We start from the raw sequence: 27,961 nt of genomic DNA on the forward strand, positions 1-27,961 counted from the left end.
TGCGATACTTCAGAGAGTATCCACCCTCATCTGACAAAGTCAGGCTGGTGTCATGTGTAGTGGGGAAAACAAAACAGTTCTGAAAAGAATTTCAGTTCTTTTTAACAAGAAGGAATTGCAGCACTGGTGATCAGAAGCAGGGATGAGTTCCATGACCTGTTGTGGTTTATCTTTTAGGGATGTTGCATTCTGTGGAAGACAGCAGTGCCCTGAACCTATTCGTTGAAGGTGAGAGACAAATGCCACACCTCAATTACTGGCAGTTTGTGAAGGGGACAGTCTGTCTTGTCTGATATCTATAGTGAGATGCTCGGCTTCGACACAGCTTCAGTGGGGAAGATCATCTATTTTCTATCCATGCAATGAAAATGAGTGGTCTGCTCCCATATTTGAGGTCAGGGGAGTGCGTGCACGTTTAAATATTTAACATTTCTCTCACAGGTTCTGTGTGCATCATGAATTTAGTATCAGATGGGTAACAGTGCCTCAACTTTGGCGTCGTTGGACCTGACTGAATTGTCAAAGCAAATAGAAATTTATGGGATCTACTGCTTTTTCCTCAGGAGTAGAGGGTATTTGTGATTTAGCTGTACAGGCTATAGAGTCCTCTTTGTGAGCAGTCCCTCATTTGAAAACTGAAGGAAACATCTGCAGGGCTGACAAAGGAATCTCTGCAGTCCAGTTAACCTTGGGCACCTCTGCTGAGTCTGGAGATATTAGCAGTGCAATGATGCATTTCATGTCCAGCCATGAAAGGTAAAAGGAGCTATGACAAACTTCTTCCAGAGGGATTTTAGTTTTCAGACACTTGCTTGAAATGGGGTTGAAAAGGGGAGAAGCCTTTCTGTCATGTTACCAGTCTTGAGAGATGGATGCTCTCTAGCAGAGCAATTTTAAATTAGTGTTGCCTAAGCATTGAACATTTTTAAAGGTTCTGAGAGTTTGGGGCAAGAAAGGGCTATTAAACCATCTGTAAATCGCCTGTCTCAGATATGCTTCTGCTGAGATGCATAGATCTGTAGCTGAAGTAGGTCTAGTATTGCCTTGGGTATACCAAGAAATGGTGAACCCAGAAGTCTCTGGTGTTTCTTTTTAGAATGCTTTCCTAGGATACAAATCAAAAGTGTAGGTTTTCCAAATGAGTCATGCCATGACAGCAAGCTACATCCAAGACAGCCTTACCAAATCCTGTGTAGAAATGTTGTGTCTCAGTAATGGGACTATTGCCAAAATTTTATCTGCTGAACATTCAAGTGCCCAGTTCTAAAAGTACTGGAAGAGGAACTTTGCTTCCTGCAACTGCCCTGCTGGTATATGTGTGGAGGCACAGGCAGCCTGCCAGCATCAGGCATCTGCCTTGTGATTTTGTTAGAGAAACCCCAGGTGATATGTTGCCACTGCCTGGAAAATGTAGTATCTTGCTGATTCCTATTATTAGTACAGAGCCGACAGAGCTCTTAAAATTTCAGTGAGCCAAGAATAACAGCACTTACTTGGGGCTGAGGAGGTGAACAGCACCACACTGGTGACTGAGGCCTTGCTTTCTGGTAAGGTGTATGGGATAACTGCAGCAGGGAAGAATGGCTGATAGACTTCACTTACCTTAGGGACAGTAGCAGCTGAAGGAGGAGCTCTGAGTGTGAATCTAAGGATCCTCAGCAGTTTCAGTTTTGATATCTTCTCTGGAAGGATACGTTTTTAAAGGCCAGTTTTCATACAGTAGGAAGCCTGGTCTATTCAATTACCAGAATTTTTTATGCTTTTAAGTTAGGTTTTTTTCCCCTTCCCTTCCTGATTCCTTATGTTTACTTGCTGTCCTGAGGCTCAGTTTGTTGCTTGCTTTTCATTTCCATGCATGGTTTGTAGTGCAGCTGAAGCAGGACTGCTGGAATGGTGCCTCAGAGAGCTTGAGCTGGGCTATCAGAAGAAATAGTGCTGGGAATGCTGCTGTTACCCTGCTCTCTCAGCACCTCTGTGCTCATTTCATTTCTGAGCTCTTTGCTCACTGATCTGCTAAAGCCCCATGGAAGATGGATTGTGAGTGCTCTTGTGTGTGTGTTACTGATCCTGTTTCTTCTGCCTAGTTCTGGTGCGGCTTGTTGTGGAGTTGAAGTCAGAGCAGTACTTGTGCTGCATTTTGAATGAAAGTCAAAAGGAGGTCAGTGAAGATGAATTCTTTTCCCCTTCCTTCCAGTCTTTCAGAAATTGAGGAATGAGTGGCCCTGCAAGTCTGGGATGTAGCATCTGCTGCAGTGGGATCACAGAATCATAGAATGGTTTGGGTTGGAAGGGACCTTAAAAATCATCTAGTTCCAATCCCCCTGGCATGGACAGAGACACCTTCCACTAGACCAGGTTGCTCAAAGCCCCATCCAACCTGACCTTGCAGAGCAAAGTTCCCCTGCTGTGATGTTGGCAGTGTGAGTGCCTACCACGGAGTTTTTATATTGTTCTTATGATGCCTTGCAGCCATATGGCTTCATGATACTCTTATAAAGCTGGGTGGTTTTCTCAGATACTGCTTTTTCCTACTTTACTGGTTCAGTTATATAAGGAGCTTTCCCAACCTGTGCCATGTGCTCTTATTCTCTTCGTTCCTAAGTTTCTGATGGTCCCATGGAGTACAAAAAAATGGGAAGTAGCAAAAATGGTGAGCAATTAATCTGGTTCATGTGTTCATGTAAGAGGTGGAGGGGAAAAAGAGGAAAAGGAACAACAAGCAAGCAGTTCCTTGAATTAATTTAAAGACATTTTTGAGACTTGGTGTGATATTTGGGGTTTCCTTGTGGTTTATCCTAAGTGATGAAAAGGACAGATATTTGGAAAAGATCCTGTTCTGGAAAATTATGCATCACTGAGAACTTGGTGGTTTGGGTGTATTTCTGCCTTTGGACTGTGTCCTCACCAGTGAAACATTTTCCTTCTCTGTCTCCTCTACAGCTGTGCAAAGCAGCTACCATGAGAAGCAGCCTGCCCACATTTGCTCTCTTGGGCAAGCTGGCAGATGCCATCCCAGGCTTTGCTGAGATCCTGGTGGTAAAGCACAGTGAGTAATATGTCGTGTCCCACTGAAGGGTGGTATTCACAGCCCTAACACACACGCATGCGTGCACTCCCCTGTCCCCCAGACGAATTCGTGAAGGTCACACAAGAAGCCTGTCCAGGAGTCAGAGCGGCATTCAAGCCTCCTGGGATCCAGGTCAGAACCTTCATAGCAGTCTTGTTATCATGCTTTTAGCCAGGAAAAAGCAGCCTCTGTGAACTGGGGTTGTGGGTCTGCCTCACAGGCAACATACCTTTAGGTTTTTTTTCCTTGATCTGGTGCTTGGGGGTCTGGTGAGCAAGCTGAACTGTTTGTGGAGGGAGCTGGGATGATGGATCTTCATACGGTGAACAGTGAGCTCCGCTAGCTGTTTATTGCTGTACCTCTGCTCAGAGGGACAGATGGTGCTGAGCACATCACCTGATTGTGGCATTCATTGACCTGCATACACCAGTCTGTCCAGTGGGCTTTTGCAAGTTTTCAAGGGAAAGAGGTTGGTGCTTTTAAAGTGTCAGTGAATGTTTGTTGTTCCTGTTCCTTGTACTAGATAATTTGGTGGATCATCTGCTGACGGGCTTGATGTACCCAAATGAGGCTATAAAGGCTGCTGTCTGCTACTTGTATGGCAAGCTGTACTCCTCTCCTGTTGGCACAGAACGGCTCTCAGGACACTTTGAAGAAAGGCTGTGTGGTGTCTTCTTGAATACCCTGGGGTGTGCGCAGACAAAGGAGCTGCAGGTTAATTGTTTGGGTAAGGCATTGCTGACAGAATGCAAGGTGCAAGGGTAGGCTCAGAATGAGGAAGAAATCCTTGGCTGGTTTAGATGCTCTAATGTAGGTCGTTCCATAGAGGATCTTTATGCTTCTTGTCCAAAGCCATCAATCCTTTCTGTTACTCCACAGCAATTAAGTAGTCCAGACCTGCTGCTGAGTACCCCCAGGCCCCTGTGTTCCCTCATGCCTTGTATTTGCCCAGCACTGACAAACCTTCAATCTCTTCAGAGCTTGTGCTATGGCCTGATCATCCCTCAAAGTGTCTGAATGCAAATACTGTGCATGGGCAGGTGGGTTTTGTAGAGCAGTGGGATGGACTCTAAGAGATACGGTCTTCAGATGTGGGGCATCATGTTAATTAGATTATAGAGCTAATGTGGAAGTGGCACTTTCTTGCAGTTATGCTTCCAACTGCATGTTTCAGCTGTTGCTGGGGAGCACAATTTCAGCCTTTCTGATATCACTTGTTTGTAAACCATCCAGGGAATTAATTTTTCTAGTAGGAGGCAGGCAAGAACTGGATTGCTCCTCTGCTCATCTACTCAGCTGCTAGAAGTGGATTATGATTCCTTTGACAGTAGAATTCTGTAGCTCAGACCATACCCCTGTGTGAATCTGTACTGATGTGTACTGATGATATTCATCAATACCTGGAGCAGTGATCTATACTGTTATACTGAGGGAGTTTTTTTGGCATGTGGGTATCCTTTAGCTGAAGACAGCCGTTTCTTTAAGAGTCTGTGAAAATAGAAGGGGAAGATAAATGCCTGCTCTCTACGAAGTGTTCCAGGGAAAATGTCTTGTCGTTTGGGTCACGGACTGCCTGGAGAAGAATGCAGGTCAAGAGCTCTCCCAAGAAACAGTTTAAGATGTGGTTACTAACAGAAGATAATGCAAGTAGAGGGCTCCTGAGATGCACCCATGTACATACGTGACTCTGAGAAGGAACAGAGAGCAGATCAGACCAGCAAAAAGCATCAGCAGCACAGGGTTGCAATACGTGGGGGTCATGGCAGTATCTGGGGACACAGTGAGAAGTTGTTTCCTGATCTGGAGGGGAGGACCTCCAGGAGAGGGGAGGAAGTTGGCGACAAGTCTTCGTCTGTAAATACTCGTGTGTTAATATAATCCTCACTGTGCTCAGTATGGTGCTCATTCTTGCGCCCACTTTTGCAGGTTTGCTGAAGGAGCTGCTGAAATCTGACCATTTTGTATCTATTCTTATGAATAATTCAAAGACAGAGGAGGAGACTGAGATCCCTAACTTTTTAGAAGGGGAAAATCCACTGCCACTTGTTCTCAAAAAGGTGATTGCTGAAGTAGTAGTGAATTGTCGGTACACATAAATAATTTGCTGATGTGTAATGAATCTTTATCTGAGGCACTGTATATAAAAAAAGCAGAGTGTTCTGTTGCCAAGACCAGCAATAGAGGCTGCAGTGAGAAATGGTGATACCTCTATTGATCCCCTTGATCATTCCTGCATCCTGGAATGGGGAAAATCTTACTCCTGGCCTCAGCTGATTTTACTCACTCACACTTGAGGTCTGATACAGAACATGCAGCACCAGCATGACGAAGCATGGGGGTGGAACTATTACTCATGATCTACTCTGTTGTGGTTCTCATGTGCTCTTTTGAGTGTCCTTGGTTCAGTGTTTTATCTTACCTTAGCAAGTTTAATCTGTGAAATACATGCCAAAAGAGAGATCTTAATTTGTGTTTTAAATTTTAAAAAGTAGAACAAACTGTTTCCGACTCATAGCTGCATAGCTGACTTCCTTTCTCCTTTTGACTTTTGTTTCCCAACAGCTCTTGTTGACCAGAGATGAGATGTTACAGGCAGCGAGTTCTCACTGTATGGCTGCAGTACTGGTTCACTCTCCTAGCAGATATGCTCCTGCTTTTATCCATGCAGATGTCCCAGGTGAACAAATGCAGTAGCATCTTATTGTTCATTCCCCAGTATCAAAGCCGCCTCTGGGTGTTTGGTTTAGGAATCAGGCTGGCTCCATGAGATCCACTGGTGGCATAATGTGTGTGGTGGCCATTTTATACCATGTGATTTTAGGAGTAGAAAGGGAGAGTATGTTTTCAACTGAAAGTTTAGAAGCAGCTGTCACCAAGCAGAATGGAGTTTCCACAAAGAGAATTTGGCTAAGTCTTTGTGGTCAAGGTCCTTCTTGCAGGACCTTAGATACAAGTCTAAGCAAACTGGGGTTCCATCTCATTCCACTAAATATTGTAAATTTGCTGAGATTTTGGTTCAGGATTTAGCTTTAGAATGCAGCTATGAGAGATGGTTTATTATTCCTCTGTAATCTCAAAAGACAGAAATACTTTCATTATACAAATTCTTTGGGAGATGTAAAAGTCATGAGGAAAAAAAGGTCACTGCATCTGTGGTAAAGCTTGCTTTGTGGCTTTTCATTTGTGCCAAAGGCTAGACGCACAATTCAGCTCCTTCCTACTGAGTTTGTACTGGGAAGATGCCTGCCCATGGGTCTATGCTCTCCAGTCACCTTATTTTGAAGACTAGCATACCCCTGAGCATCTACTACATTCTCCATTCCTGCCATTTCGTAGTACAGCCATTCTCTCTGTGGCTGTTGCTATGCTTCTTCATTTCCTCCTCCTTCCTCTGCTCTGTTCTAGGAGCAGCTGTGCCATGCTGTGAGCAGCCTGGCTCTTACCAAGGTGACCTTATTTGTGTGTGTGTGTGTTTGCAGAGTTCCTCTTTGAGTGTCTCTTGTGTAAAAGTGAAATCCTCATCTGGTCAGTGTACTGCTGCCTGCTCCTCCTGACTGAAGAGCACCTTTTCTTCTCCAAGTGTCACACCGTCTATGGTGAGTCATCAACCTTTCTGACAGAGTGACTGCAGTAATACTTGTGCCTCTAGCTGAATTCCAGCGCTTTACACACAATCACAATTTCCAGTCAGGATGGATAAAGGATTGAAAATGAGTACCTATCAGACATGTTTGTGATGTCCAGCGTAGCTTGAATTTACACTGTCGTTGTCCTAATGAGTTTCTGATGAGCATTAATTCATTATAATAACCAGGTATCATGACTGACACTCCCTGAGTTACTATTAAGTATTTCTGCGGACATGCCAAGAGTAGATTTAGAAAGAATGGTTAAATTCCTTCTGTTCTTTGGGACCTATCTCCAGCAGTGGAGGTTGAGGCAAATTATCAGGGCACTGAGTGAACACTCAACAGTTTCGGACAGTTGTTTCTGTCAGTGGCTCAGAAGAATAATTGTTCAAATCTTTTTATTTTTTTTTAATTAATTTTGCTTCCCTCCGGGAATCTGGAATGTTAAAAGTGTCTCTGTGACTTCTCTTGAACATGTACAGGCATTGAATCTCTGGTGAGAAGTCTCCAAGGTGTCCTGCTGCTGAACAATGTGGAGTTGCACAAACAAGGGCTCCTGCTCTTCACTGAAATACTGAAACGGTAAGGGAGTATCCTGTCAGGCTTGCACAGGCAGAGTTTGGTACCCCAAAATGGAGACTGTGGGCCTTTAGTTTTTTAAGATTTTCTTCCAAGACCAGATACCTACACACCTTTAGAACTTTTGTGTTTGAAAGATGGTGCTGAACAATCACATCTCCTTTATTCTTGCAAAGAAGGGCATGATGGTTGTTTCTGAACCTCCCAGCTTGTCCTGTCTGTGCCTGCATCCACCACTATATCTTCCTCTTCCTGCTTCCTTGCCAGTCTGGGAGGTGAAATCTCTTTTCCGCTGTAGACAGAGCACGAGAGAAGGCCAGGAAGGTCCAGGCGTATGTGAGCAGGCCAGCTCCTGCTAAGTGTGCCTCTATGACAAAACAAAGCATGCAAATTCCATGGCCTCTGGTCTTCTGTCATCATCTGAGCTAAATTCAAACTGCAAAAACAAATTCTAGGCTGAAATATTAATGTCTTCTGTCACTTTTTTCCTCTTGTTTTCTGCTAAGAAATAATATACACTGGCTTGTTTTTCTTCTGTGCTTCCTGTTCTTGCCTCTATGATCTTGTTCCTATCCTGTCATGCTAGTGACAGAGTCTTGTTTTTGCCACTTAGATCCCCCGAGAGAGCCCTTGAGCAGAATTTTGGAAATGTCATAGTCAATTTTGTAGCAAGTGTCAGGGTAAAAAGGAGGAGAAAAAACAACAGTGCTAGAACAGTGTGGTGATGCCAGTGTGGGATCTGTCAAAAAGAGAAACCAGGATGTGGGAAACACTAATTACAGCATTTATGCTTGTAAAACAAAGAGAACACTCTGTGCAGTTACTCTCATTTTCTCACACACCCATTCTGTTTCTCTGAGCTTTGCCTTAGAAATCATGTTTTATTCTCTCATAGTGGGGAAAGGGATCTCGTGCTGGAACCTCTCCTCTTGGTTTTAGCTTGCAGCTGGATTCTCTTTGTAAGTGAGCCACACATTCTGGTGAGGTCCATGCAGGACATACTGCTCCCCTTGGCAGTATGTCAGGAATGTTGGGTAGCTCTCCCTGGAGTGACCCTTGTCCCTCCCAGCATAATCAAAGTGGCAGGCGCAGGTTGGGGCCCAAAGATGACAGGTTGCAGGAAGCTGCAAGAGTGCTGCCCTTCACGCTTTCCCCCCAGGCCCTGAAGACATCACAGTGCACCATACTGAAAGTGGGTTTGTGCATCGTGAATGAGTCAGCAATACTCCTCCATCCCTTCCTCCCTGCATGAGTCAGTGAAGACTTTTTTCTTCCTGATGTGTTTTACTTCAGAAGGTCAGTGATTAAAGAAAGGAAATACAGAGGATTAATAGAATTACCTAGTGTAAGTAGAAACAACTTGGAAGTTCAGTGCATCACTTGTGGCTTGGCTCCTGATGCCTGAGTTCCACAAGTCCTTTTCCTTGCCATGCCCACCTCACAGCTTTTTCTCACAGCAGAATGTGAGGTGGCTGCGAAGCAGGGTTCCATCCCACTGAGTGACTAAAAAGAGTGGTTCTTCCTCTGTTCTCTTTTTGCCATGTAACTGGGCTACTAGTGTAATTTCTACTAAAGTTCACTTTGCTTTCCCATTTGTGCATGCAAGCATGTGCTTCTGGCTTGCTTTAGTCAGGCATGACTGTGAAAATTGAATAACAGGGAATACTTTTGGCTCCCAAATCTGGCTCCTGTCATGCTGTGCTGCTTTTCTTGCTTTACTTTGGAGAGACCCTCTGGCAGGCTGTTAGTGCCTCTTGTCTGCATGTAGCCGCCTGTCTTCCGTTTGCCCTCCCAACTGTACCTGACTTGCCCGGAGCCAAATGAGCCATTTACACAGCTTTGTCCAATAATGGAATTAATGGCCTGTCATCCCTCCATGCTCTCATGCTGAATGCTCAAAGGTGTTGGGCCACAGATGATCAAAATGCTCACTGTCGAGAAGGATTGTCAAAACAGTTGGATTGTGTTTATTTTCCTGATTACTTTTCAAGTTTGTGAAGGTTCCTGTCCTGGCATCATCTGGCATTAGAAGTGCCATAGGACTGTGAGAGAAGCTATTCTCATGTCATTATTTGTATTCTAGGATGGTGATGTTTGCTTGTACACTTAAATATATAAGTTGCTTGATGAATTCACAAATACCAGAGCAGATGGCCTGAACATAAAGTCCTAGGCACAGAGATCACTGTATTTTGCAAAGCTTCTTTTCTTGTGCTTTTCATGTCAGTGTTCACTGGAGTAGTCACACAGTTACCCAGGCTGTGGGTGTTTTATCATGGTAGTGCTTCAGACTGGCTGAAGTTCCCTCTTTGTAGCAAACCCTCTACCTGCTCAAGTCTGAGAGTACCTCCTCGTGAGCAGCTGGCTCTCAGTACTGAAAAATATGGCTGCAATTGCATGGCTCATCTGTCCATTTGCTGAAATGACGGAAGGCACTACAGTTACCTAACTCTGACAACATTCTCCTTGCTTACTTTGTCGTCTCTTTGCAGGCAACCAGTGGAAATCAAATTATTCACAAACCGAGGTGTATGTATAGAAGCCATTGATGTTTTGATGGAGACAGTGAACTGCCCGGTGCTGGAGGTGGTGGTGGAGGCTGTGAAAGCTGTGGCAGCTTTCCTGAGGTAGGCAGGAATGTATTTGCAGGCTTTTCTTCAGATAGATCTGTTGATACCATCTTGGGCTTTGCAGTTCCCCTGTGGCTGTGTGGGTGAACGTGCTCTGCAGTGGGACTTGTGGCTGAGGCAGGCGTGGGTACAGCAGAGCCAGCTTCCCACCCACCTCAGGAAAGCTGCCAGAGCAATGAAGCTGTGGCAGGCAGCAAGTCATTGCAGCAAGGACCTAGTGTTCCAGGCAGGCTTGTACGGCACCTGCTATGGCTTTGTCACTCTGTGCCCCATCCAGATTGATAAGAGTAATAAGCATAAGACTCTGGACAGTCATATGCATCCTGACTGTAGTGGGAGCAGACAGAGCACTGAGGGTGTGTTTGGGCTCATGTGTGGGTGAAAGCACTATTCAGATATTTTGACCTTACTATGCTCTGCTGGAGAGAAGTGGCAATGGCATATTTCCATCAGAAGAGCAGTTACTTCTGATGGTGTTGCCTTCCTAGTGGAATGTCCCCAGCAGGGATGTGCATCTTGTCTCTCTCTTCACTTGTTAAGGAAGGACCATCTGAGCTCCCCTCCAGTCCCATATGAAGAGCTGCAGAAGCTTCTGGAGGCAGTGCTGAAGCGATGTGCTGACCTTTCCCCACCACAGAGTAGTAAGAGGCCTGCAGTAAGTCAAAAGTTGTTGCTTGTTGGTAGGACCAAGCAGGACGGGGATGATCTTCCTAGGACACTATGTGGATGTTTTATATATGTTCCATCCCTTACTTACATCCCCCATGGCTATTTAGTTCTCTGCTATTTCTTTTGATCTTCTTGCCTCAAAATGGTACCAGACTTTGAAGTAGATGAAGATGGATGCTGGTGAATGTTATCTTTCTAAATCAACGAAGTTTTGTGGGGCACCACTTGAGCATGCTGCTCTCTTTATGTTTCCAGTACTCCAAAATAGTTTGAACTTCCCCTTTGTCAGGCCCCCACCTTGTAGGTTGCATTGGTCAATCTATTTTTTCAGCAATGAACATTTCTTGTTCTGCACTCAGATCAAGAGTGTCATCGTATATGGACTGTGATCCCTCAGCAAGGGAGTTGTTAGCCACTATTTGACCTATAAATCCTTTCCTGTTCCTGGAATCCATAGTTAGTGTGATGTGCTGTCAGGACCTCTGCACTTCTGAGAAGAGCCCCAGGTACAGATGGCTAGTGAAAAGACAAGGGCTGAGCCTTCTTGCTGTAGGCTTAGAGCCATGTAGGTTTAGATCGCATGCCTGTAGTGAAAAGAACACCTCAATGCTCAAAGGAGTAGCAGAACTCCAAATTCTTGATGAACTGTCTTTAGACCCAAGTTCAGTGGTACCAGCTATTGGCCTTCTCTGTCTGAAGAAGGCAGAAGTGCTTTCTGTCCGTAGGCAGGTGTTGGCCAGTCTGTTTGCACACACACAGAGCGAGGTGTCCTTTTCAGAATTAGGAGCTTCACAGGAAGGAAATTAGACAGATAGCGAGGATATCCAGGCTGTGTTTAAAGGGAGAAAAGGGGAAATGGTTATACCTCTGCCAAGGTATCTCAGCATGAAATGGGGAAGGAGTTGTGAACTGCCAGGCACCAGTATGTAGATGTGCCCTCCTCTGGTATTATGGAGAAGACCACCACAACAGGTTAAGGCTTAAAGGCAGATTTTGAGTTCCAAGTTGTTCCCAGTTTAGGCAAATGATTAACTCTGACGCTTCAGTTGGCTTCAGGCTTAACTCAGTGGGATGCTGTGTGGGAACAAGAACTAGTACATAGATAGTTGCTTAAAACTCTGAGCCAAAGTAGAAGAACTTCTAAGATTTCATTGCTAAGCAAGGAGAAGAACTATTCTGTGTTGTCTGAAGAGTATTTGGAAGAAAGAAAATTTTAAAAAATGCAAAGTTTTCTCAGAAGGGTTTGAAGCTCCATTAGCTGAAATGCTTAAAACTCAGATTAGATCAAGTCATGGTAATACAGACTGTAAAGACAGGGCAGTGCAGAATTAGTAGCTCTGTAATTCTGTCTTCCCTACGAAGAGCACACAAGCTCTTTTACTCTGCCCTCTCTGGGGAAAGCACAGTAGTAAAAAAATGATTGTGTGAAAGAAGTGAGTGAAGTGAAATCTGTTGTTCCTCCTGCTGCTGGTGTTGGAGGAGAAAGCTATTTTTTTCTGAAAGTGAACATAAGATTTTAAAGACTTCTCTCCTTAAACAGGGCGATCTCCTATTCTCAGTGTCTCAGAGTCACCCGGCAAACAGAAATCTCGGTAGAGTTCCTCAGAGACAGGGTCAGTTCTTGCTCAATACCCTGGAAAGTTTCAGAAATGCTTGCAGGTGAGGATAAGTCAGGAGGGTGTGTGGATGGGTGGTGTGTGTCCGTGTCTGTCCGTTCTTCTGTCCTTGTGACTGTGTTCCTCCACCCAGCCCCACCACAGAAATATCACAGGTGAGTTCAGTGCACAGCACTTGTCAGTGAAACAGCAGAGTGAGGGGTATGTATTAATAGGGAAAATTTTGTGACACCTGGATGTGTCTCCCATGAAATTTGCCTGGGACCTATCAGTTTATTTCATGTCTTGGGCTCTGAGGGACTGTTTGAAAATTCACCAAAACTGCTGATGATGTAAGAACTATTGGAAGGTATGTGTGAAACCAGATTCCTGTGCTATGTGGTTTCACTGCCAGAGGGGATTAACCATTTAACAAACATGTGTCTGCTCCAGATGCTGGCCTTGGATTTGCTCGTGTCTGTGACCTGTTACTGAGAATGGGTCTATAGGTACCAACTTTACCTCTTTTGCTGGATCAGAGCTATTTGGCACCCTTAGCTGCACAGCAGACAGTGGTAGATGAGTTTGTGTATGAATCAGGATGAATCAGGGTCAGTTGTTAGGGTGGTCTGGCCAAATTAGTTTTTGCCTTGCATCACTTGGCTTGGCTGAGATAATTCAGTCAGAAACAGACATGCCTTTCCAGAGTCTGACCCAAAGTTTTGGGGTGGTGTTAGAGGGCACTCGGCTTCTGTCATGGATTTTATATCAGCTAAATGGTCCCTTGGTTGTTTTTCACAAGGTTTGCTGTATTGTGCATCAGGCACTCTGGTATGGCTGAAAACCAGTCTTGCCACACCAGAGCTTCCAACAGCAGATACTTTCTTCACAGAAACTAAGTCTTCCTTTCCCAACGTGTACTGTTGTGCAACCTTGATGACTTTTAATAGCTTCACTCAAGAGGTAACTGAGTGTGGTTGCCAGATTCCTCTGTTTCCAAGCCATCTAGTGTTTGTGGGTCCTTTATGGTGAAAATTGTGATTAAAACGTAGTATCTCCTGGCTTCCTTTACAGAGTGAGGATGTTTCCTCTTTCCTCTGTTATCCACTGTGTGTTTGTAGGTTAGCAGTGGAATTCCAGGGTGACTTCATGGCCCAGGAGAACGCTTTCACTGCCCCCAACTCTGAGAGCAAAGACACACTAAGCAACTTCTCTGAGTTCCTGTTGAGGATTTGTGACAGTCTCTGCATCCCCATGGTCATGGTAGGATTTCTTTTGAACTTGGTCTGTTCCTTGGGTACCTGGAAAGGTCCTTTCAAGCACCAGGAGTGGGTTGCACAAATGTTTTTTAGGGAAGAGGGCACATTGAGTAAACCGAGAACAGCTGTGGCATTTGTCACTTTCCCACAGCCACATGTGGAATTGTGTAGTTCATGCAACAGGTAGTTGGTCTCAGAGGGTGCAGAAATCTGTAAAGCTTCCACATAGATATCAGTGTCTTTCTTCAGACTGTGCAATCCCAGAGCCTACCTACCATGTGTAGGTAGATGTGTAGTGTGATGCATGGCAGCTCTTGATGTTGCAGAAAATGAAGAGTGCCTGAACTGTTGTTTCCCCTTCTGCCAGTTTTTCAAAACTTGCCTGCGTCCCAGAGAGCAGCCATATTTTGCACCTGCAATTTCCTTTTTATGCTTCTTCCCAGAAGGTACTGATGTGGCTGCCCAGTCTGCACAGCAAGGGCAGTATTAAGCATTGTGCCTCAGTAAGGCCAGTGACATGATTTAAAAAGTAGCTGTGGAGAGTCATGAGTGCTTTAGTGCTCCATACAGGCCTGCCCCAACACACTTCAAGCAGAATTGTCAAAACAACGGGACTTTGGTTGTGGTTTCTAATGTTTAGTAAAGTTTGTTTGTGCTTTTTGACAGGTACAGGTGTATGGATTCTTGCAGTTGTTAGGAGCTTGGAGATGTTTTTGTTGATGTTTTCTTAACCAATCTCTTGGCAGGCAGCTGCAGTGGCACTGCTGTTCTCCTCCCTGACAGGAGGGTGCACTGCATGTCCAGTTTGGTAAAGCTGGAGTCAGTGTGCTGTTTCTTGCTCATTGAACTTGGGTAAAAATTAATGGACTGTGAGAAAATTGTCTAGTGACCTTCAACAAGAGTAGTTGAATCATTCTATTCTAAACAGTTCAGGGCTGGATTCTGTAGAGAGCTCAAATGCCTGTGTTTGCCCACTGCGCGGTGAAATGCTGAAGCACAGGTGTTAGGTGTTGCTGAAGTCAGCTGCACTTAAACATATGTCCTATGTTGTATAGGACAATTAGCCATCTGACCTGCAAGAGCAGTAACTTCCAGGGCAACGTGGGCAATAATGTCAGTCACTGTGCATTAAGGCCTAACTGGTTGCCTGCTGGAATGCAGAGGAAGTTTCTTGTCTGGTGCGATACCTTGCAGAGTTACCAGCACAGCTCATAACACTGGCGGGGGGAGTGTTAGTTGCATTCAAAGAGCTCTGTGAGCCTGCTCTGCTGCCAGGCATTTTGGTAAAAGAACTGCTACTCCATCTGTATGGATTTAGAAACCTGACTTTCTGGGCAGGCAGGAGGCTGGAAGAAGGCTGCTGCCTTCAGTGTTTATTGCATCTAATGCACCTGATCCATTCATCTTTCCACAGAGCTATCTGCAAAGGGCTGTCAGCCTGTCAGTGACAGAGGTTTTCATCTCAACACTCAATACCCTCTTTACAGTGGTGCCAAACATGCGGACTAAGTTCTCCAAGAAGCTGGGTAGGAGGGTATTGTGGGATCACGTTCTCTGTGCTCTTAACTGATGGAACTTGCTGCTACTGCATATTATGGAGGCAATGAGCCTAACATTGAGACTTTATGTGGAGGATTCTATTACGTGTTTATATGAGTAAGAATAGAGTGCATAGTCATGTTCAGCAGGATAGAAAAGTTATTTGGTCTAGCAATGATGATGGGACAGGTTTTATTTTGGATAAGACTGTTGTGTCAGCTTTATCCTTCCCTCTGGAATAATTCAGAATTGAATTGGCTGTTCCTGTAGACAGGGATTATGCTGGAATTGTTGGTGGGATTTTACTATGTAGAAATCCTGTTTAGTTTGTGTATGCCTTATTCTTCACACATCAGAGAGGTGATACAGACAATTCCTCTCTTCTAAACATGTGAAACTGGCAAATCTTCACGTCTCCTCCTGATAAAACAAATGAATCTCGGATACTCCCCTCCAACCCAGACTTGGAGTAGTTTGCTTTCTGAGAGACAGCCTAATATTTGTATTCTTACTGAGATGGCCTGCCCTCTTCACCAGGCTTGTATGGAGATGTGCGGGGGTGGTTATGGGACCTGCCTACTCTTTTTCTTATCATATATGTTCTTTGCTCCTTTGACATTTCTGTCTTGCTTTCTGTCTAGCATCCTCATCCTTCATCCGACTGACACTGGAGCTGAAGGCCAGATTTTGCTCTGTACAGAGGTATTGTGATGTGTGCACTGTAAGTGAGTCAAAAATTTCCAGATGGGAAAGTAGATCATGCCTTATCTAATACACCTGATTAGGCAAGACGAGAGGCTGAAAGACTCAAGAATGGTTGTGTCTTACTGAAAAATGTAAATGGTTACTGACAATGGAAGAGCTGGATGTAGGAGAAGGGAGAAGCAGTTGGGTAGGGGGCGGATGGATTTACACAGCATTGTGAGAATTCTGTGCTCTGTCGTGAGTTGCACAGATAGAGATAAAGCAGCCTGACTTTGGAGTAGTCAGATCAGCGGGTGTTTCGAAGAGAAGTACCAGTAGCATCAGTTCCATCTGAGCTCTGGCTTCCTAGGCATACATACTACCATTGCTGTTGTTCCTCATGGTATGGTAATGTATTAGAAATGGGAGGGAGGAGGATGACTTCAGTAGCAGGCATTGCAAAGCATCTCCTGTAGTAGAGGCGATGATTTCTAGGTTGAGGAGTGTCTGGGGAGACTCTCTGTTGGTCTGCAGTGATCTTTTACCTCCTCCTTCCTGTGACTGTATCTGATTAAAAAAGTAAACAAAACACACAGCACTCCTAGTCTAGTTTACTACTGTGGAACTTAGAGTGAGGGCATTTGTGCCTGTAAATGGTGTGTGGTGGCAGTGATCTAGGCCTCTGAATAGAGCAGTGTGCTGTGCTAAGGATGGTGAGTTACAGATGTCTGGTTATGTCCTGTTCTGCAAGGAAATGGTTGGAAAGAGAGAAATACCTGGAAACAGAGCTGTTCTCACCCTTTTAGTTAATATTTTGGCATTCTTCAGTGTTCATCCTTGGAAATGTAATTGCTAAAAAATCTAAGTGTTGTTTGCCAGTGGAATCATGTATTGTGAGCTACCCTTAAACACCTCCCATTCTCTGCAGTGTTAGGGGTCCTGTCCTTATAAGATTCCCTGTGTAGACAAGGTGTGATGATTGTGAGAGTACCCCACTGTATTCACATTGGCCCAGGGTATGAACATGTTCACTGTTGTCACTGCACACCCCCGCCAGTCCGTGAGCTGACAGTCCATTGGGAACTCATCATTTTCCTGGAAGCCTAGGTTGGCTCCTAGAGTCTTCTTGTGATGGGGCAGGTGCTTGTACGTGATCATTCAGTAAAATGAGGTTCTGGCAGACAGTGTGTGATATTAGAAGTAGGAAGAGGATATTTCTAGCCTTTTTTACTCTCTCTTTCTGCTCTTCTTTACAGTAATCCTGTCCTGAATCACACCTGTTCCAGCTTCCTCTGCAGCTTATGCCTGAACCTTTACTCGGCCACAGAGAAGAGGAGAACTTCTCAGGAGGGCAAGTCTGGGGAAAGATTGCTTCATTTAGTTTGAGGCCATGCCACCCTCTGTTTAGGCAATAGGTGAAAAAAAAATTAGAAAAGGACAAAGGAGAAGGGAAGGGAGGACGCACATAGCTTGATTGAGAGATTTTTTCCCTCAGCTTGTTTTCAGTCTGGTCCAGCAAGGAGGTAGCACTCAGAGAATGCCTTTAGAAGAGTTTGGAACCCTACCTGAAAGAATGCATTTCATCTGCCTGTGGTTTTGTTAACATGGGGACACTTATGAGGACATCTATGCATGCTTAATTGAAACAAAATTACTTGCCACATAGTCACCCATATCTGCAGATTAAGGTAATTTTTTCCCTTTGGCATACTCTATAAGGCTTTCCTGTCTGTACTGTAACTTTCCATAATAGTTAAGTCCCAAACAAATGAGATGAAAGCTTCTACATTACAAGAGCCACTTTTCCCACTGGCAGTGGTTGGTCACTACACAGGCAGCATCAGCAAAGGGCTGGGAATCTTAGACAGAAATGTCTTTTCATCCTTAAAGCCAGCTCTGTTAAATCAGTTCTCACGCGACTATTGATGCCAAATCATAGAGGTATGAGTAGTGTATGCAGACTGTGGAGTTGTTCCATAGACATTCCTCATCGTTTCCTGCCTGCTTATATTAGTTTTATTTCTAGAGCAAGAGATGTCTGAGCTCCTGCAGAAGGGTCTGCCTCAGTTAAACTACACCATTGCTGAAAGCCTTCTCCTCCTGTCTGAAACCCCTGAGCCTTTCTCTTTGGATCAGTCTCTTTGCAGCCACCAGCACTGTTTCATACTACTCTTATACTTTTCCTACACCTTCGGGGACAGGTGAGCCAAGAGTATACAAAGCAAGTGGGTTTGTGGCCATTACATACCATGTATTGGTGGGTAAAGCATATCTATTGTTACTGTTTCCACTCCAATCTCCTTCAATGCAGGTTTGTTCCAGATGCAGAATTATTTGTAGCTGTAAGAAATTTTCTCCTATCAGCACAGGACCATGGAGACTGTCCCCCTCCACACATACTCAGAGCTGCACTTTACCTCCTTGCTGTCTGTCAGGACAAAGGCAAAGCCCTGGACGTGGTAAAAGAAGATTTCATACCTACCTCTTGGAGCCTTTTTGTTGAAACTGAGGTTTCTCCCCACTCACATCAACCTTCTTGTAGAAAGTATTTTGACATAGGTGGTGGCGAGCAGTGAATGAGTGAAGACTGTGCAGTGCATCTATACTCTGGAAAGTTAACTATGAAAATCCACAGGGGAATATAGATTTGACAGAATAAACTTGTGTTATGTGTGGGAAGTGTAAATGCGTTGGATAGGCTGTGAATTCACATACGGAATATAATAAATTTCATAGCTTCAGTCTCCCAAACACATCTCCAGCCTCTGCAGCAGGCTTTCAAGTGTTCCCATATGGCTCTTTGCTGCTGCACAGCTTTGAGCTCTGTATAAAGCCTACAAGTTTCTTGGCCTTTGTGATGCAAATGGGCTTCACAAAATGATGTTTAACTAATGCAATTGATTGTCTGCTGAAAAGGCAGTGTGACTGTTTCTCACAGTAAATGCTCATCACTTCAGGTGTTTTATATTCAGTATTAGTGATTATTTTGTTCTCTGTCTTCCTGCCCCCTTTCCCTCTTACCAGAAGTCATTGTCTACCATAAGAAGGATCCTGGATAATCTTCCAGATCTGAGCTTGGTCTATGTGCATTGTCCTCTCCTGCTGAAATTCTTCCTGCGCTACCCTGAACTTATGGGGAGATTTGGACACCAAATCCTCCAACTCTGGTTTTCCTGGGAAGACTGCAAGCAAACTGAGGCTGAAGAAGCTGATTTTGGCACGTCCGATCAGCTGAATAGTGCTAACCCATTGTTTCCCATTCTGAAGAGCAATTCCAGCATTTTGCTTATTTTACTGGTATGTGGCTTTCACAATGATGGGCTGCTATCCTGACCCTGATTTTGGGGGATTTTTGGTTCTTAATACTTTTAGTGGTGTTATGAAGCCAAAGATTTCGATAGGAGGGGCCATGTGTGTATACACAGACTTCCACCTGCCAGGGAAGCCTTATGTGGAAAATGGGACTGTGTATGTGTGTTATCTCTTTCTCTGTCATCCATCTACTGTGACAGGAAGGGATCTTCTGAGACTTGGCTGGAGAGAGATCTGAAGGGTCCTGCTGATGTATGCCATGAAAAACCCCATTCCTTCCTCTATCCAGATACACAGCTGAGTACTCCAGATTCTTTGGTGCCAGCCTTTGAAGAAGCTGTTTTTCAAATTTGGGAGCAATGCTTTGCTACTGATAGATGAGAAGGGTATGATGGACAAGAACTTTGAAAAAGCAACATGCAGAGAACAGGTCTTGAGGGCACAGCTTTCTGTTTGTTTGAGGTTTTCATTTTGTCTGGTTTTAACTGGAGACTCTTGTCAGAGAGTTTTGAAGTACTCTTGAGTTTTCAGGACTGCAAGTAACATGTTTTGTTACTCTTAAAAGATAAAATAAAAGTCTTACAACAGGGCAAATCAATCAGTGCAGGAGAGAAAGGGGCCTTGAAGTAGCAGGCTAGGGTGTTTGCCTTTAGCTAGTGTAATGAGCTCTGTTAGCCCATGTAATCGCGACACAATCCGTGTCCTGATGGCTGCTTAGAGGCCTTTTCTCACTTCCACTGCTCCCACCTGTCCTGTCACCCCTCCCCATCAGTGCCTCTTGTCCCATGACTGTTGAGCTAGCTGCATAGTAAATATTTGCTAACTTTTCCACAGAAGAACATGAGATTTACCTGTAAGGACAAAAGCTAAGGGCTGTGATATTTCTTCTCCAGTCTGTTAGAGAAATTAAAACTATCATTGAGAAGGCAAACCTGTGTCAGCAGATGGTGAAGAAATAAGAGGAAGCAAGGTTTGACTCCGAGTGGGCATCCATTGGCCATTAGAGACATTGGGCATTACAGAACGTATTTATTCTGATCTGAGAGGCTATGAAGTAAATTTTAATATCCAAGGTTACTGAAATGACTGGCAGGAGGGCTCTCATGTAGGGCAATTCTTTCACAGTTGGAGTGATATTGCAGAGTAGGTAGCAACATCCAGGCATTTGAAGCTATTGCAGAGCATTAGTAAAAGCGATCAATGAGTTGACATATCAGGACAAATTAAGGAGGAGAAGTGTCCCATGAGGCTTGCCCACACTGTTACCTTTGGCAGTACTTCTGGAACCTATCACTTCATAAACTGAAGCAGGTGTGTCAATAAGCAAAACACAAACAGCATCTCCCTTCCCTGAATGGTGCAACATTCCTGCTTTCCCTTTTCTGTGTTGCCATGTGCTCTTGCAGAAATAAATTCATTTAGCTCTATTCCAGTCTTTAAAGTGAGTTGTAATAAATCACAGGCTTTGACAATTCACCTTTCAGTTATGGAAGAGCATAATCAATTTGAATTTAGATGGACTAATAAAACAGTGCTATGTGCAGGGATAAATATACTGTCAGGTGTAAAGAAAACTTACAAGATGAATAACCTAAGCCTCAGAATGCACTAGTGAAGTGGAAAGACCTCTGCATGGTACAGTGAAACAAAAATGAATGTCCTTCCAAGGATGACTTATTTGCTTATCTGCTTTTAATAATTGTCTGGATTAGATATAACAGATGGTTAGTGACTTCATCTGAGACCTTGAGCTTCTGGGTAGGAAGGAACCTATTAACACAATGGTGCATTTGCCAGGACCAGGAAGGCTGTGGCCATTGGTTCATGTCATTTTGTGCTGTGTGTGTTCATCTGGGGGTGAATGTAGTCATGATGACGCGCCGTCCCACTTGTCTTCTCCATGCTCCAGGTCTGAGGTGCTCTCTCAGAGAACGGAGACGTTAGATTGCATTCCTGAATGTCATATGCAGCAGATCTGTGTCAGCAGAGATGATTGTGCAGACATCTCCCTGCCCTTTATTCATGAAGGTCTCTGGTAGAGGCAGGAATTCGGCTTGGAATTAGAGAGCTTTTTCTGGCACAGACAGCCTGTTCTCACCTTATTTGCTTTCCTTAGATATGGGGTCCCACAGCCATTTCCTCTCCATCATAGAAGTCTGGATGCATTACTGCTATGTGATAGGGGAAGGCAGCTGGGAGAGGCAGCAAGCTGTCTAGGCAGGCTGTAGGCTCAGTTGCTGGACCAGTTCCCTGTTTACCTCTTCAGCTCTACCATTTGCAATGCAGTAGCCAGGACTACTGCAGAAAGAGAGGAAAGGTAGTGCTGACATAATATATGTAGAGATGGTCATATTATGGCAGCACTACCAGGCATTTACTGCCTGATACTTATGCAACTACCTCTGTACATGCTGTGCAAGTGAACTTAATGTTACACACCTTAGCATGAAGACTATGCCCAAATTAAGGCTATTGGCTCTGGGATTCAGCTCAGAGACTCCAGACAGAGCTCCATAGTCAAGAAGCAGGTTTGTGAGCTGTGTACATGACTCTTCCCTTTCCTATGATTGGATGATTGCTTGCCTGGCTTACGTACATTTCATGCAGTTTAGCTGTTATGTTACTACTGCACATACAAGGCTGCCAGCCTTTTGAAAGTTAGGAGCTATGGACTGACATACGAGCTTGATTTTAGGCAAGCATCTTTAATATGCAAGCTGATTTTACAAACCAACAAGGAGAGCAGAGGTGCCAGAAACTCTGTTTTCTTGTTTAGGTCTCACTTGTCTAAAACTGTGACCTTAAATGTATGTTACCACCTACATAGCCAAATCACTCTTTAAATGGGATATTATTTAGAGGTGCCTAACAGACATGAGTCCTTCTGCTTTTTTCAGTTCTCTATTTAATCAGGACGTATTTATATCTGAATGGTGCTTTATTAGACTGTTTCCCAAGGAACCAGATTAGCATAATGGTATTAAATAGCAGTGACTTCTACCTAATCAGGGTAGAAAGGTAATGTGTGTGTTGCTTCCTTTGCAGGACCTGGTCTGCTCAAGCTCTGTGGAGGTGGCTTGGAAGGTGTTGATGACTCTAAGGACCTTCCTGGAAAGAAATGAGGATGTCCTTGTCTGTGACCTCCTTCGGAGCCGATTTTTACAGATTCTGCAGCAGCTGCTGGTAGAGAGCAGCTCAGCCACCCTACAAGGTGACCCCACCTCTGTGACTTGGTCTTGCTGTAAGAGCAACTAGCTGTAGGGATACAGTCTGGGATAAAGTGGTTTTGAACTGCTGGTGTAGCTTCAGTACTTACCTGCATGAGGAAATTTATGGACAGAACTGTACTGATTTAGTTTCCTTTTTCAGAGATTCATTTTGAAGTGAGAGCCTTATTTTCCAATTTAGGTTGTTCCGGCTTCAAACTGTGATTGTTAAGCCAAGGCAAGGGTCTTGTATACTGCTGTCAGCATTCAAATGGAGAGCTATGCTGGTAAATCTTCCTGCTTGAATAGGTGCCCAACTGGTGGCTGAAAGACATCCTCCTTTTTTCCTCTTCTTTGTGCAAAACAGCTGGGTGTGCCTGAGTACAGACAGTTCCCAGGACACAGAGACCAGGAGCAAGGACTGAATCATTCATGATATTGATCCCCAAACGGGGACTGTGGTATCACCAGATCTCATTACTCTGTTAAATCAAAGGCAGCAAAGCTGTGACTGGCAGAAATCCTGGTTTTCCTTACTAGCCCTGTCTGCGATGTTGGAACTGTTGTCGCACTATGAAAAGTGTTGTGCAAAGCAGTCTGTGAGCTTGGACTGAAAGAGGCAGCAGTGCTAGGATGTCCTTGGTTCCTTTAGGATAGGGACTTAGCACAGCTTTTACTTGTTCCTGAGGGGGCCACTGTTGCTTTTAACAGCTTTGCTCTGTTTCAAGTGTTTTGTTGTGCAGCAGTTGGGATGGAGGCAACAAGAAGGAAAGTGTTTTTGCCTTACCTCCAGCAAAGTCAGTAGGCTGGAGAAGAGGAGGGGCACTGAAAGTAGGAGCATGGTAGAGGATGAGGCTACAAGATCTGCTAGATCTGATTTTGTTTGGAATTGTGCACATTTGAACTTGTTGTGTCCCTCTGTTGCTGATCTAGAGGTGCCAGGAGCTGTGGGGAGGCAAATTATCCACTTCCTATGGTAGGAATCAGACCTATTCCTCCAAACCACTGGTGATGGAGGTAGGACACTGAGGTAGAGGAGCTTTTGCAAGATTTGAGCCCTTCTGCTGCCACTAAGATGCATAGCTCTTCTTCATACTGCATCTGTAACTTGTTAACTGAGATCCTGGCAAGCCATCCAGAAAGTCAAACACCAGATGTGCTCTGGAGATAGACTTCCTTGTCTCCCAGCACACAGGCAGCTCTCTGTGAGGCCTGGGGTAGTTAAGTCCAGGGAATCTGCATCCCTATTCAAACAGTAGCCTGCTTTTAGACAAGAAAGAGGCCCAACAGTGGGACTCGATCAGGAATATGTCAACATTAAAGACACCCATAAATGTTTCCTCCTCAAAACTGGAAACTCACGAGCCCTTGTGAAAACATTTTCTGGAGGTGATAGCTACTTGCTGTACGTATGGTTGTATACAACACAAAATCTTTACCTGTTCACAGCACTGCAAAAAAGGGAATAGTAGGGAGAGGGTTGCCCTGGGGGATGGTGGTCTAAGTAGCCCCATTTTCCTTACATACAGACCTGCTGTGTGGGGTTCTCACTTCTGTCTCTGCTCTGCCCTGTGGGATGGGATGGACAGCATTTTCCCAGTCTCATAAGATGTGGGAGAACAAATGCTGTGCAGTTGGGCTGCTGTCAAAAGTGTGGGCTGCCAGTGATGGTCAAGTGGGCAGGAAGAGAGCAGTCTAGAAAGGGCTAATGACTTCTAGCTTATTAGCAGTATCAAAGTGTGAGGAACATGCTCCCTACATGGCTCATGATGGGTGTAAGGGACCCTAGCCTCTTTTTCCCCCCTTCTTTAGTTGCTCCCAAAATGGTGTTGGCAGGATTCAGGTGTAACTCAGGCCAACCCACAGTGGTAGAAAGGGGACCTGATCCAGAGGGGACTGTAGAGATGAGAATAAAGTTGGGGCTATATATGTGTGTGTGTGTGTAAAGAGGGAATACTTCCTCCCCCAACCCATGCCTCATTCCAGAGCCAGAAAATTAACAATTCCTGGCACACTTTAAGGTACAACAGTTTAGAGTTCACTGAGAAACTAAGCTGTTTGTACCCTTCTTAGCTAACAGGAACCTTCCTGTTTTGCTGAGCCTCCTTTTCCTGGTGCAGCTGCGGAGCAAGGGCATCAGGGAGCTCGACAGCACAGACTTCAAGCTGCTTCACCAGGGTGAGTATGTGCATCCATCTTCTTCCAGGGAAGTGTTTGTTAATTGTTCCATAAGATGATTAGGGGCTTGCTCTTTGTCCTTTGAGAGAAGATGGACCTTGCATTATAGTAATGGTTGCTTTGAGATACTTTCATAGCCAAAGCATTGTAAAGAGTTGTGGTAACTAATTCAGTTAACAAAATCCAGGTTCTCTTCCTCTTGCTTTTACGATACATTTTTTGTCTGAAACCACACAAAGTGGCCTAAGTATTCCCCTGACCATGACATGATTTCAGGGTCAGAGACTGTTGTTGATTTGGCACATGACAGTATGGCTGGTGTGCTCCCTGAATCATCCTTTCCTGTCCACTCTTGCTGTAAGTCTTGTGGGGTTCAGGCCCCAGTCATGTCCTGTTAATCAGCTATCAGGAAGCAGCAGTCTAGTGAAACTGGGCTTTCCTTGGAATGTGAATCCAGAGTATATGGCTCCCAACCAACTGCAGGGCTTGCCCACTCCATCCCAAAGATGGAAGAGCAAGCTGTGTTTGTTTACCATACCATAACCTGCTGTCTTGTCTGGTGATCCTTACTTGGTGATTTCTGCCTTCTTACTTGGCTACTGGAGGTTCATACAGGCTATGAAAAAAGAATAGATACTAGGAGGAAAATTCCTGAGCTGATCCATCCTCTCATCTCTTCCCTGCTCTGACAAATTGGTCTCTCCAGCAGACTTTGAAGGACTACCCCCTTCAATTTGGAATGTTTCATATCTCAGGGCTGCCTGTGTTGCCCTTGTAAGAAAGCAGCATTTCTCAGACATTCATTAGTCAAGGGAACTGAGGGTATGGAAGAACCATGGCCTCTTTATCCCAGCCTTTTTAGCTGCTGTGATTTTAGAACACAGCTCAGCTTCTCCCAGGAGTCACAAGCTGTTGCAGTGGGGATCCTGCAACACGCATATATCAAACCAGGAGTCCCGTGGAAAGGAAATATATACGGACAGACAGATTCTTGCTAGCTGTTTCAGAGATGTTTATTTCTCCAGCCGCATGGCCGGAGCTCTGCCGAGGAACTGTTCCAGTCACGGGACCAAGGGTCCTTCTCCCGCGCAGGGAACACAAACCAACCAATGGGAACGAGGCTGAGCAGGGACAGGGAAGCCCCGTGTCTGTGCCCTCAGGGCCCCTCTCCCAGGGCTACACGGCAGGGGAGGGACCCCAACACCTCACCCGTTTTATTTTAATAAAAGGAGAATGAAAACAACTGGATAAACATAACAAGAACAGTTTCAAAACAAAACAAGCCACCCTCCTGAGTCTTTAAATGTCCAAACAGATTCTCTGGAACATCTTAGGGCTGACAGAAGGGAGACAGAATTCTCTGAGCATGCTTTGTGGGGAAACTGAGGCAGGAGAGGGTTTAACTTCTTCCCTCCCCCTTTTCATCCCCCACTCGGCATTGGAAAGGGATTTTTGGGGAAACAGTTGGCAAAAGCATGGTTTTGTGAGGGAAACCATGGGTGAAAAAAGGGATTGGGAATACACTGGGGGTAATAGGACATAGGGTAAAAGGGAAAGGTGGGATTAGGAAAGGGAAACTGTAGGGGGGGCTTACAATGGAGATACTGTCTAACATGACTACGATTTTTTGCATATATACTGCCTTTTACAGGAACACCATCAGGCCCAGTGACCTGCGATGCTTGTAACCCTTTTCTCCCTAGTACAATATTAAATTCCACCACCTCTCCATCTCCCAAGCTTGGGATCCATTTTTCAGGGTTATTCTTTTTAATAGCAGTTCTATGCACAAATATGTCTTGCTGGTTGTCATACCTTGTTATAAAACCATAATTTTGCTTAACATTATACCATTTTACTATCCCTAAGATCTTAGTTACTATGATTTTTTCCTTTTTCCGAGTGTCTGCTGTTTTCTGTCTCGCTGCGTCTTTGTTCTCTCTTTCGGTCGCTCCCGTGTTGGAATTGTCGGGGCTGCTCGTGCCTGCGCGCTCTTCCCGGGGTCGCGTTCGGGGCTGCACGGGCCGGGCCGGGCCGCGCCGCTCAGTTCTCCGTGCGTCGCCTCCTCTGGTCGCAGCTTCGCTGCCGATGTCGGGCGCTGCACCCACATCTCGGCCGGGCCCCCGAGCGACGACTCCCCCGCGCCCTGCTCCAGCGCGCGTCTCGGCCGGGCACGGCTCCGTTCCACCGCCACCGCCTCCAGCCGCCGCCCGCGCGCCGCCCCTCTCGGCCGGGCGTTCACGGGGCTCGCTCCACCACGCGCTGCACAGGACCGGGCGGGCACTGCCGGGTCCCGCCGCGCCTCGCTCCGCCACCGACACTGCGGCTCGCGTGGCTCCGCCCGCGCGCGGGAACTGCCTCGCTGCTGCTCGCAGAGCGCTCGGTGCACGTGGCCTGGGCCGCACGGTCCCTGCGCCAGGCTTCCCTTCACCAGGACACAGCTGACATTGCTCAACAGTCTCAGTAACTAAATAATATTCACGAAAATATTCTTCCATCGGCATATATTTTGACTCCAATATTAACTGTGTCCAAACGGTTTTCCAAAAGCCCTTGGTAAGAATTAAATCCCAAGAAACATAGAAAAAGTTCTTAAACAACCATGCCAGGAAGTGTTTCAGTTCTTTTTGAGCTTGAATCAAGCTAAAATTTACAAATCGTTGTTCAAGAATCATTTTAAGTTTAAGATAAATGTCCATATGCGGCTCTGAGAGCCAAGAGTCTTCCCACGGTTCCTCCATAGTTTAGATATGGAATAGCAAAGCAAAACCAAGAAGAGGAATCCAAAGTTTCCAGGGTTTACTCACACAAATCAGTCGCTTAGGGATCGGGGATCGTTCTGCTCACAAATCTCCACCATTTGTTGCAGTGGGGATCCTGCAACACGCATATATCAAACCAGGAGTCCCGTGGAAAGGAAATATATACGGACAGACAGATTCTTGATAGCTGTTTCAGAGATGTTTATTTCTCCAGCCGCATGGCCGGGGCTCTGCCCAGGAACTGTTCCAGTCACGGGACCAAGGGTCCTTCTGCCCGCGCAGGGAACACAAACCAACCAATGGGAACGAGGCTGAGCAGGGGCAGGGAAGCCTCGTGTCTGTGCCCTCAGGGCCCCTCTCCCAGGGCTACACGGCAGGGGAGGGACCCCAACAACAAGCTCCTTTTGCTCTTGCTTTCTGCTTTGTATTTTTCTGCACATCTCTCTCCCTACCCCAGCCACCCCATTTATTCCCCCCTTGGCCTCCAGACTGTGTTCTTCAGGGGTGGATGTGCAAGACACTTCTCTAATGAGGCCTCTTAGATGGAAGGGGTGTGTTGATGCATGTTTTCTGAGAATTGCTTACTCAGACTGTAAGCTCTTCAAAAGATCTCCAGTGACAGTTTTCCTGAGCCCTGCAGTCCTGGATTTCCCTCCCTAACTCTTACTAAACATTGTTCCTAAGTGTTTGGTGCTTACAACAAACATGACACTTTATTCCTAGTGCGAGCAAAGTTGGTGAGAGTGGAGGAGCACAGCTCTCCATGGCTTCCCCAAGTCTGGTCACCATGAGAGACAGTCACATGGTTGTTCATGCTTGTTCTAGTACTAGAATCCAAGTCACACTGTGGAA

At 45.3% G+C, this 27,961-nt stretch overlaps 1 protein-coding gene across 2 annotated transcripts in view; it reads left to right on the forward strand.

Annotated features, from left to right (window-relative positions):
* LOC125324725 (coiled-coil domain-containing protein 134-like) overlaps positions 1-27,961 on the forward strand; it is a 49,010-nt gene that overhangs the window by 2,697 nt on the left and 18,352 nt on the right. For both annotated transcript variants that reach the window (XM_048300976.1, XM_048300977.1), the window contains exons 3-22: positions 178-228; positions 2,085-2,158; positions 2,941-3,046; positions 3,591-3,794; positions 4,994-5,124; positions 5,630-5,744; positions 6,547-6,663; positions 7,179-7,278; positions 9,768-9,902; positions 10,446-10,560; positions 12,115-12,233; positions 13,291-13,432; positions 14,843-14,954; positions 15,609-15,669; positions 16,908-17,002; positions 17,678-17,852; positions 17,963-18,110; positions 18,676-18,948; positions 22,009-22,174; positions 24,243-24,347. In XM_048300976.1, coding sequence (XP_048156933.1) covers positions 178-228; positions 2,085-2,158; positions 2,941-3,046; positions 3,591-3,794; positions 4,994-5,124; positions 5,630-5,744; positions 6,547-6,663; positions 7,179-7,278; positions 9,768-9,902; positions 10,446-10,560; positions 12,115-12,233; positions 13,291-13,432; positions 14,843-14,954; positions 15,609-15,669; positions 16,908-17,002; positions 17,678-17,852; positions 17,963-18,110; positions 18,676-18,948; positions 22,009-22,174; positions 24,243-24,347 — 2,544 coding nt within the window. The remainder of the gene's footprint in view (positions 1-177; positions 229-2,084; positions 2,159-2,940; positions 3,047-3,590; positions 3,795-4,993; positions 5,125-5,629; positions 5,745-6,546; positions 6,664-7,178; positions 7,279-9,767; positions 9,903-10,445; positions 10,561-12,114; positions 12,234-13,290; positions 13,433-14,842; positions 14,955-15,608; positions 15,670-16,907; positions 17,003-17,677; positions 17,853-17,962; positions 18,111-18,675; positions 18,949-22,008; positions 22,175-24,242; positions 24,348-27,961) is intronic.

The sequence above is a fragment of the Corvus hawaiiensis genome, chromosome 4 (genome assembly GCF_020740725.1).
Source record: "Corvus hawaiiensis isolate bCorHaw1 chromosome 4, bCorHaw1.pri.cur, whole genome shotgun sequence".
In the NCBI taxonomy this organism is placed as follows: Eukaryota; Metazoa; Chordata; class Aves; order Passeriformes; family Corvidae; genus Corvus; species Corvus hawaiiensis.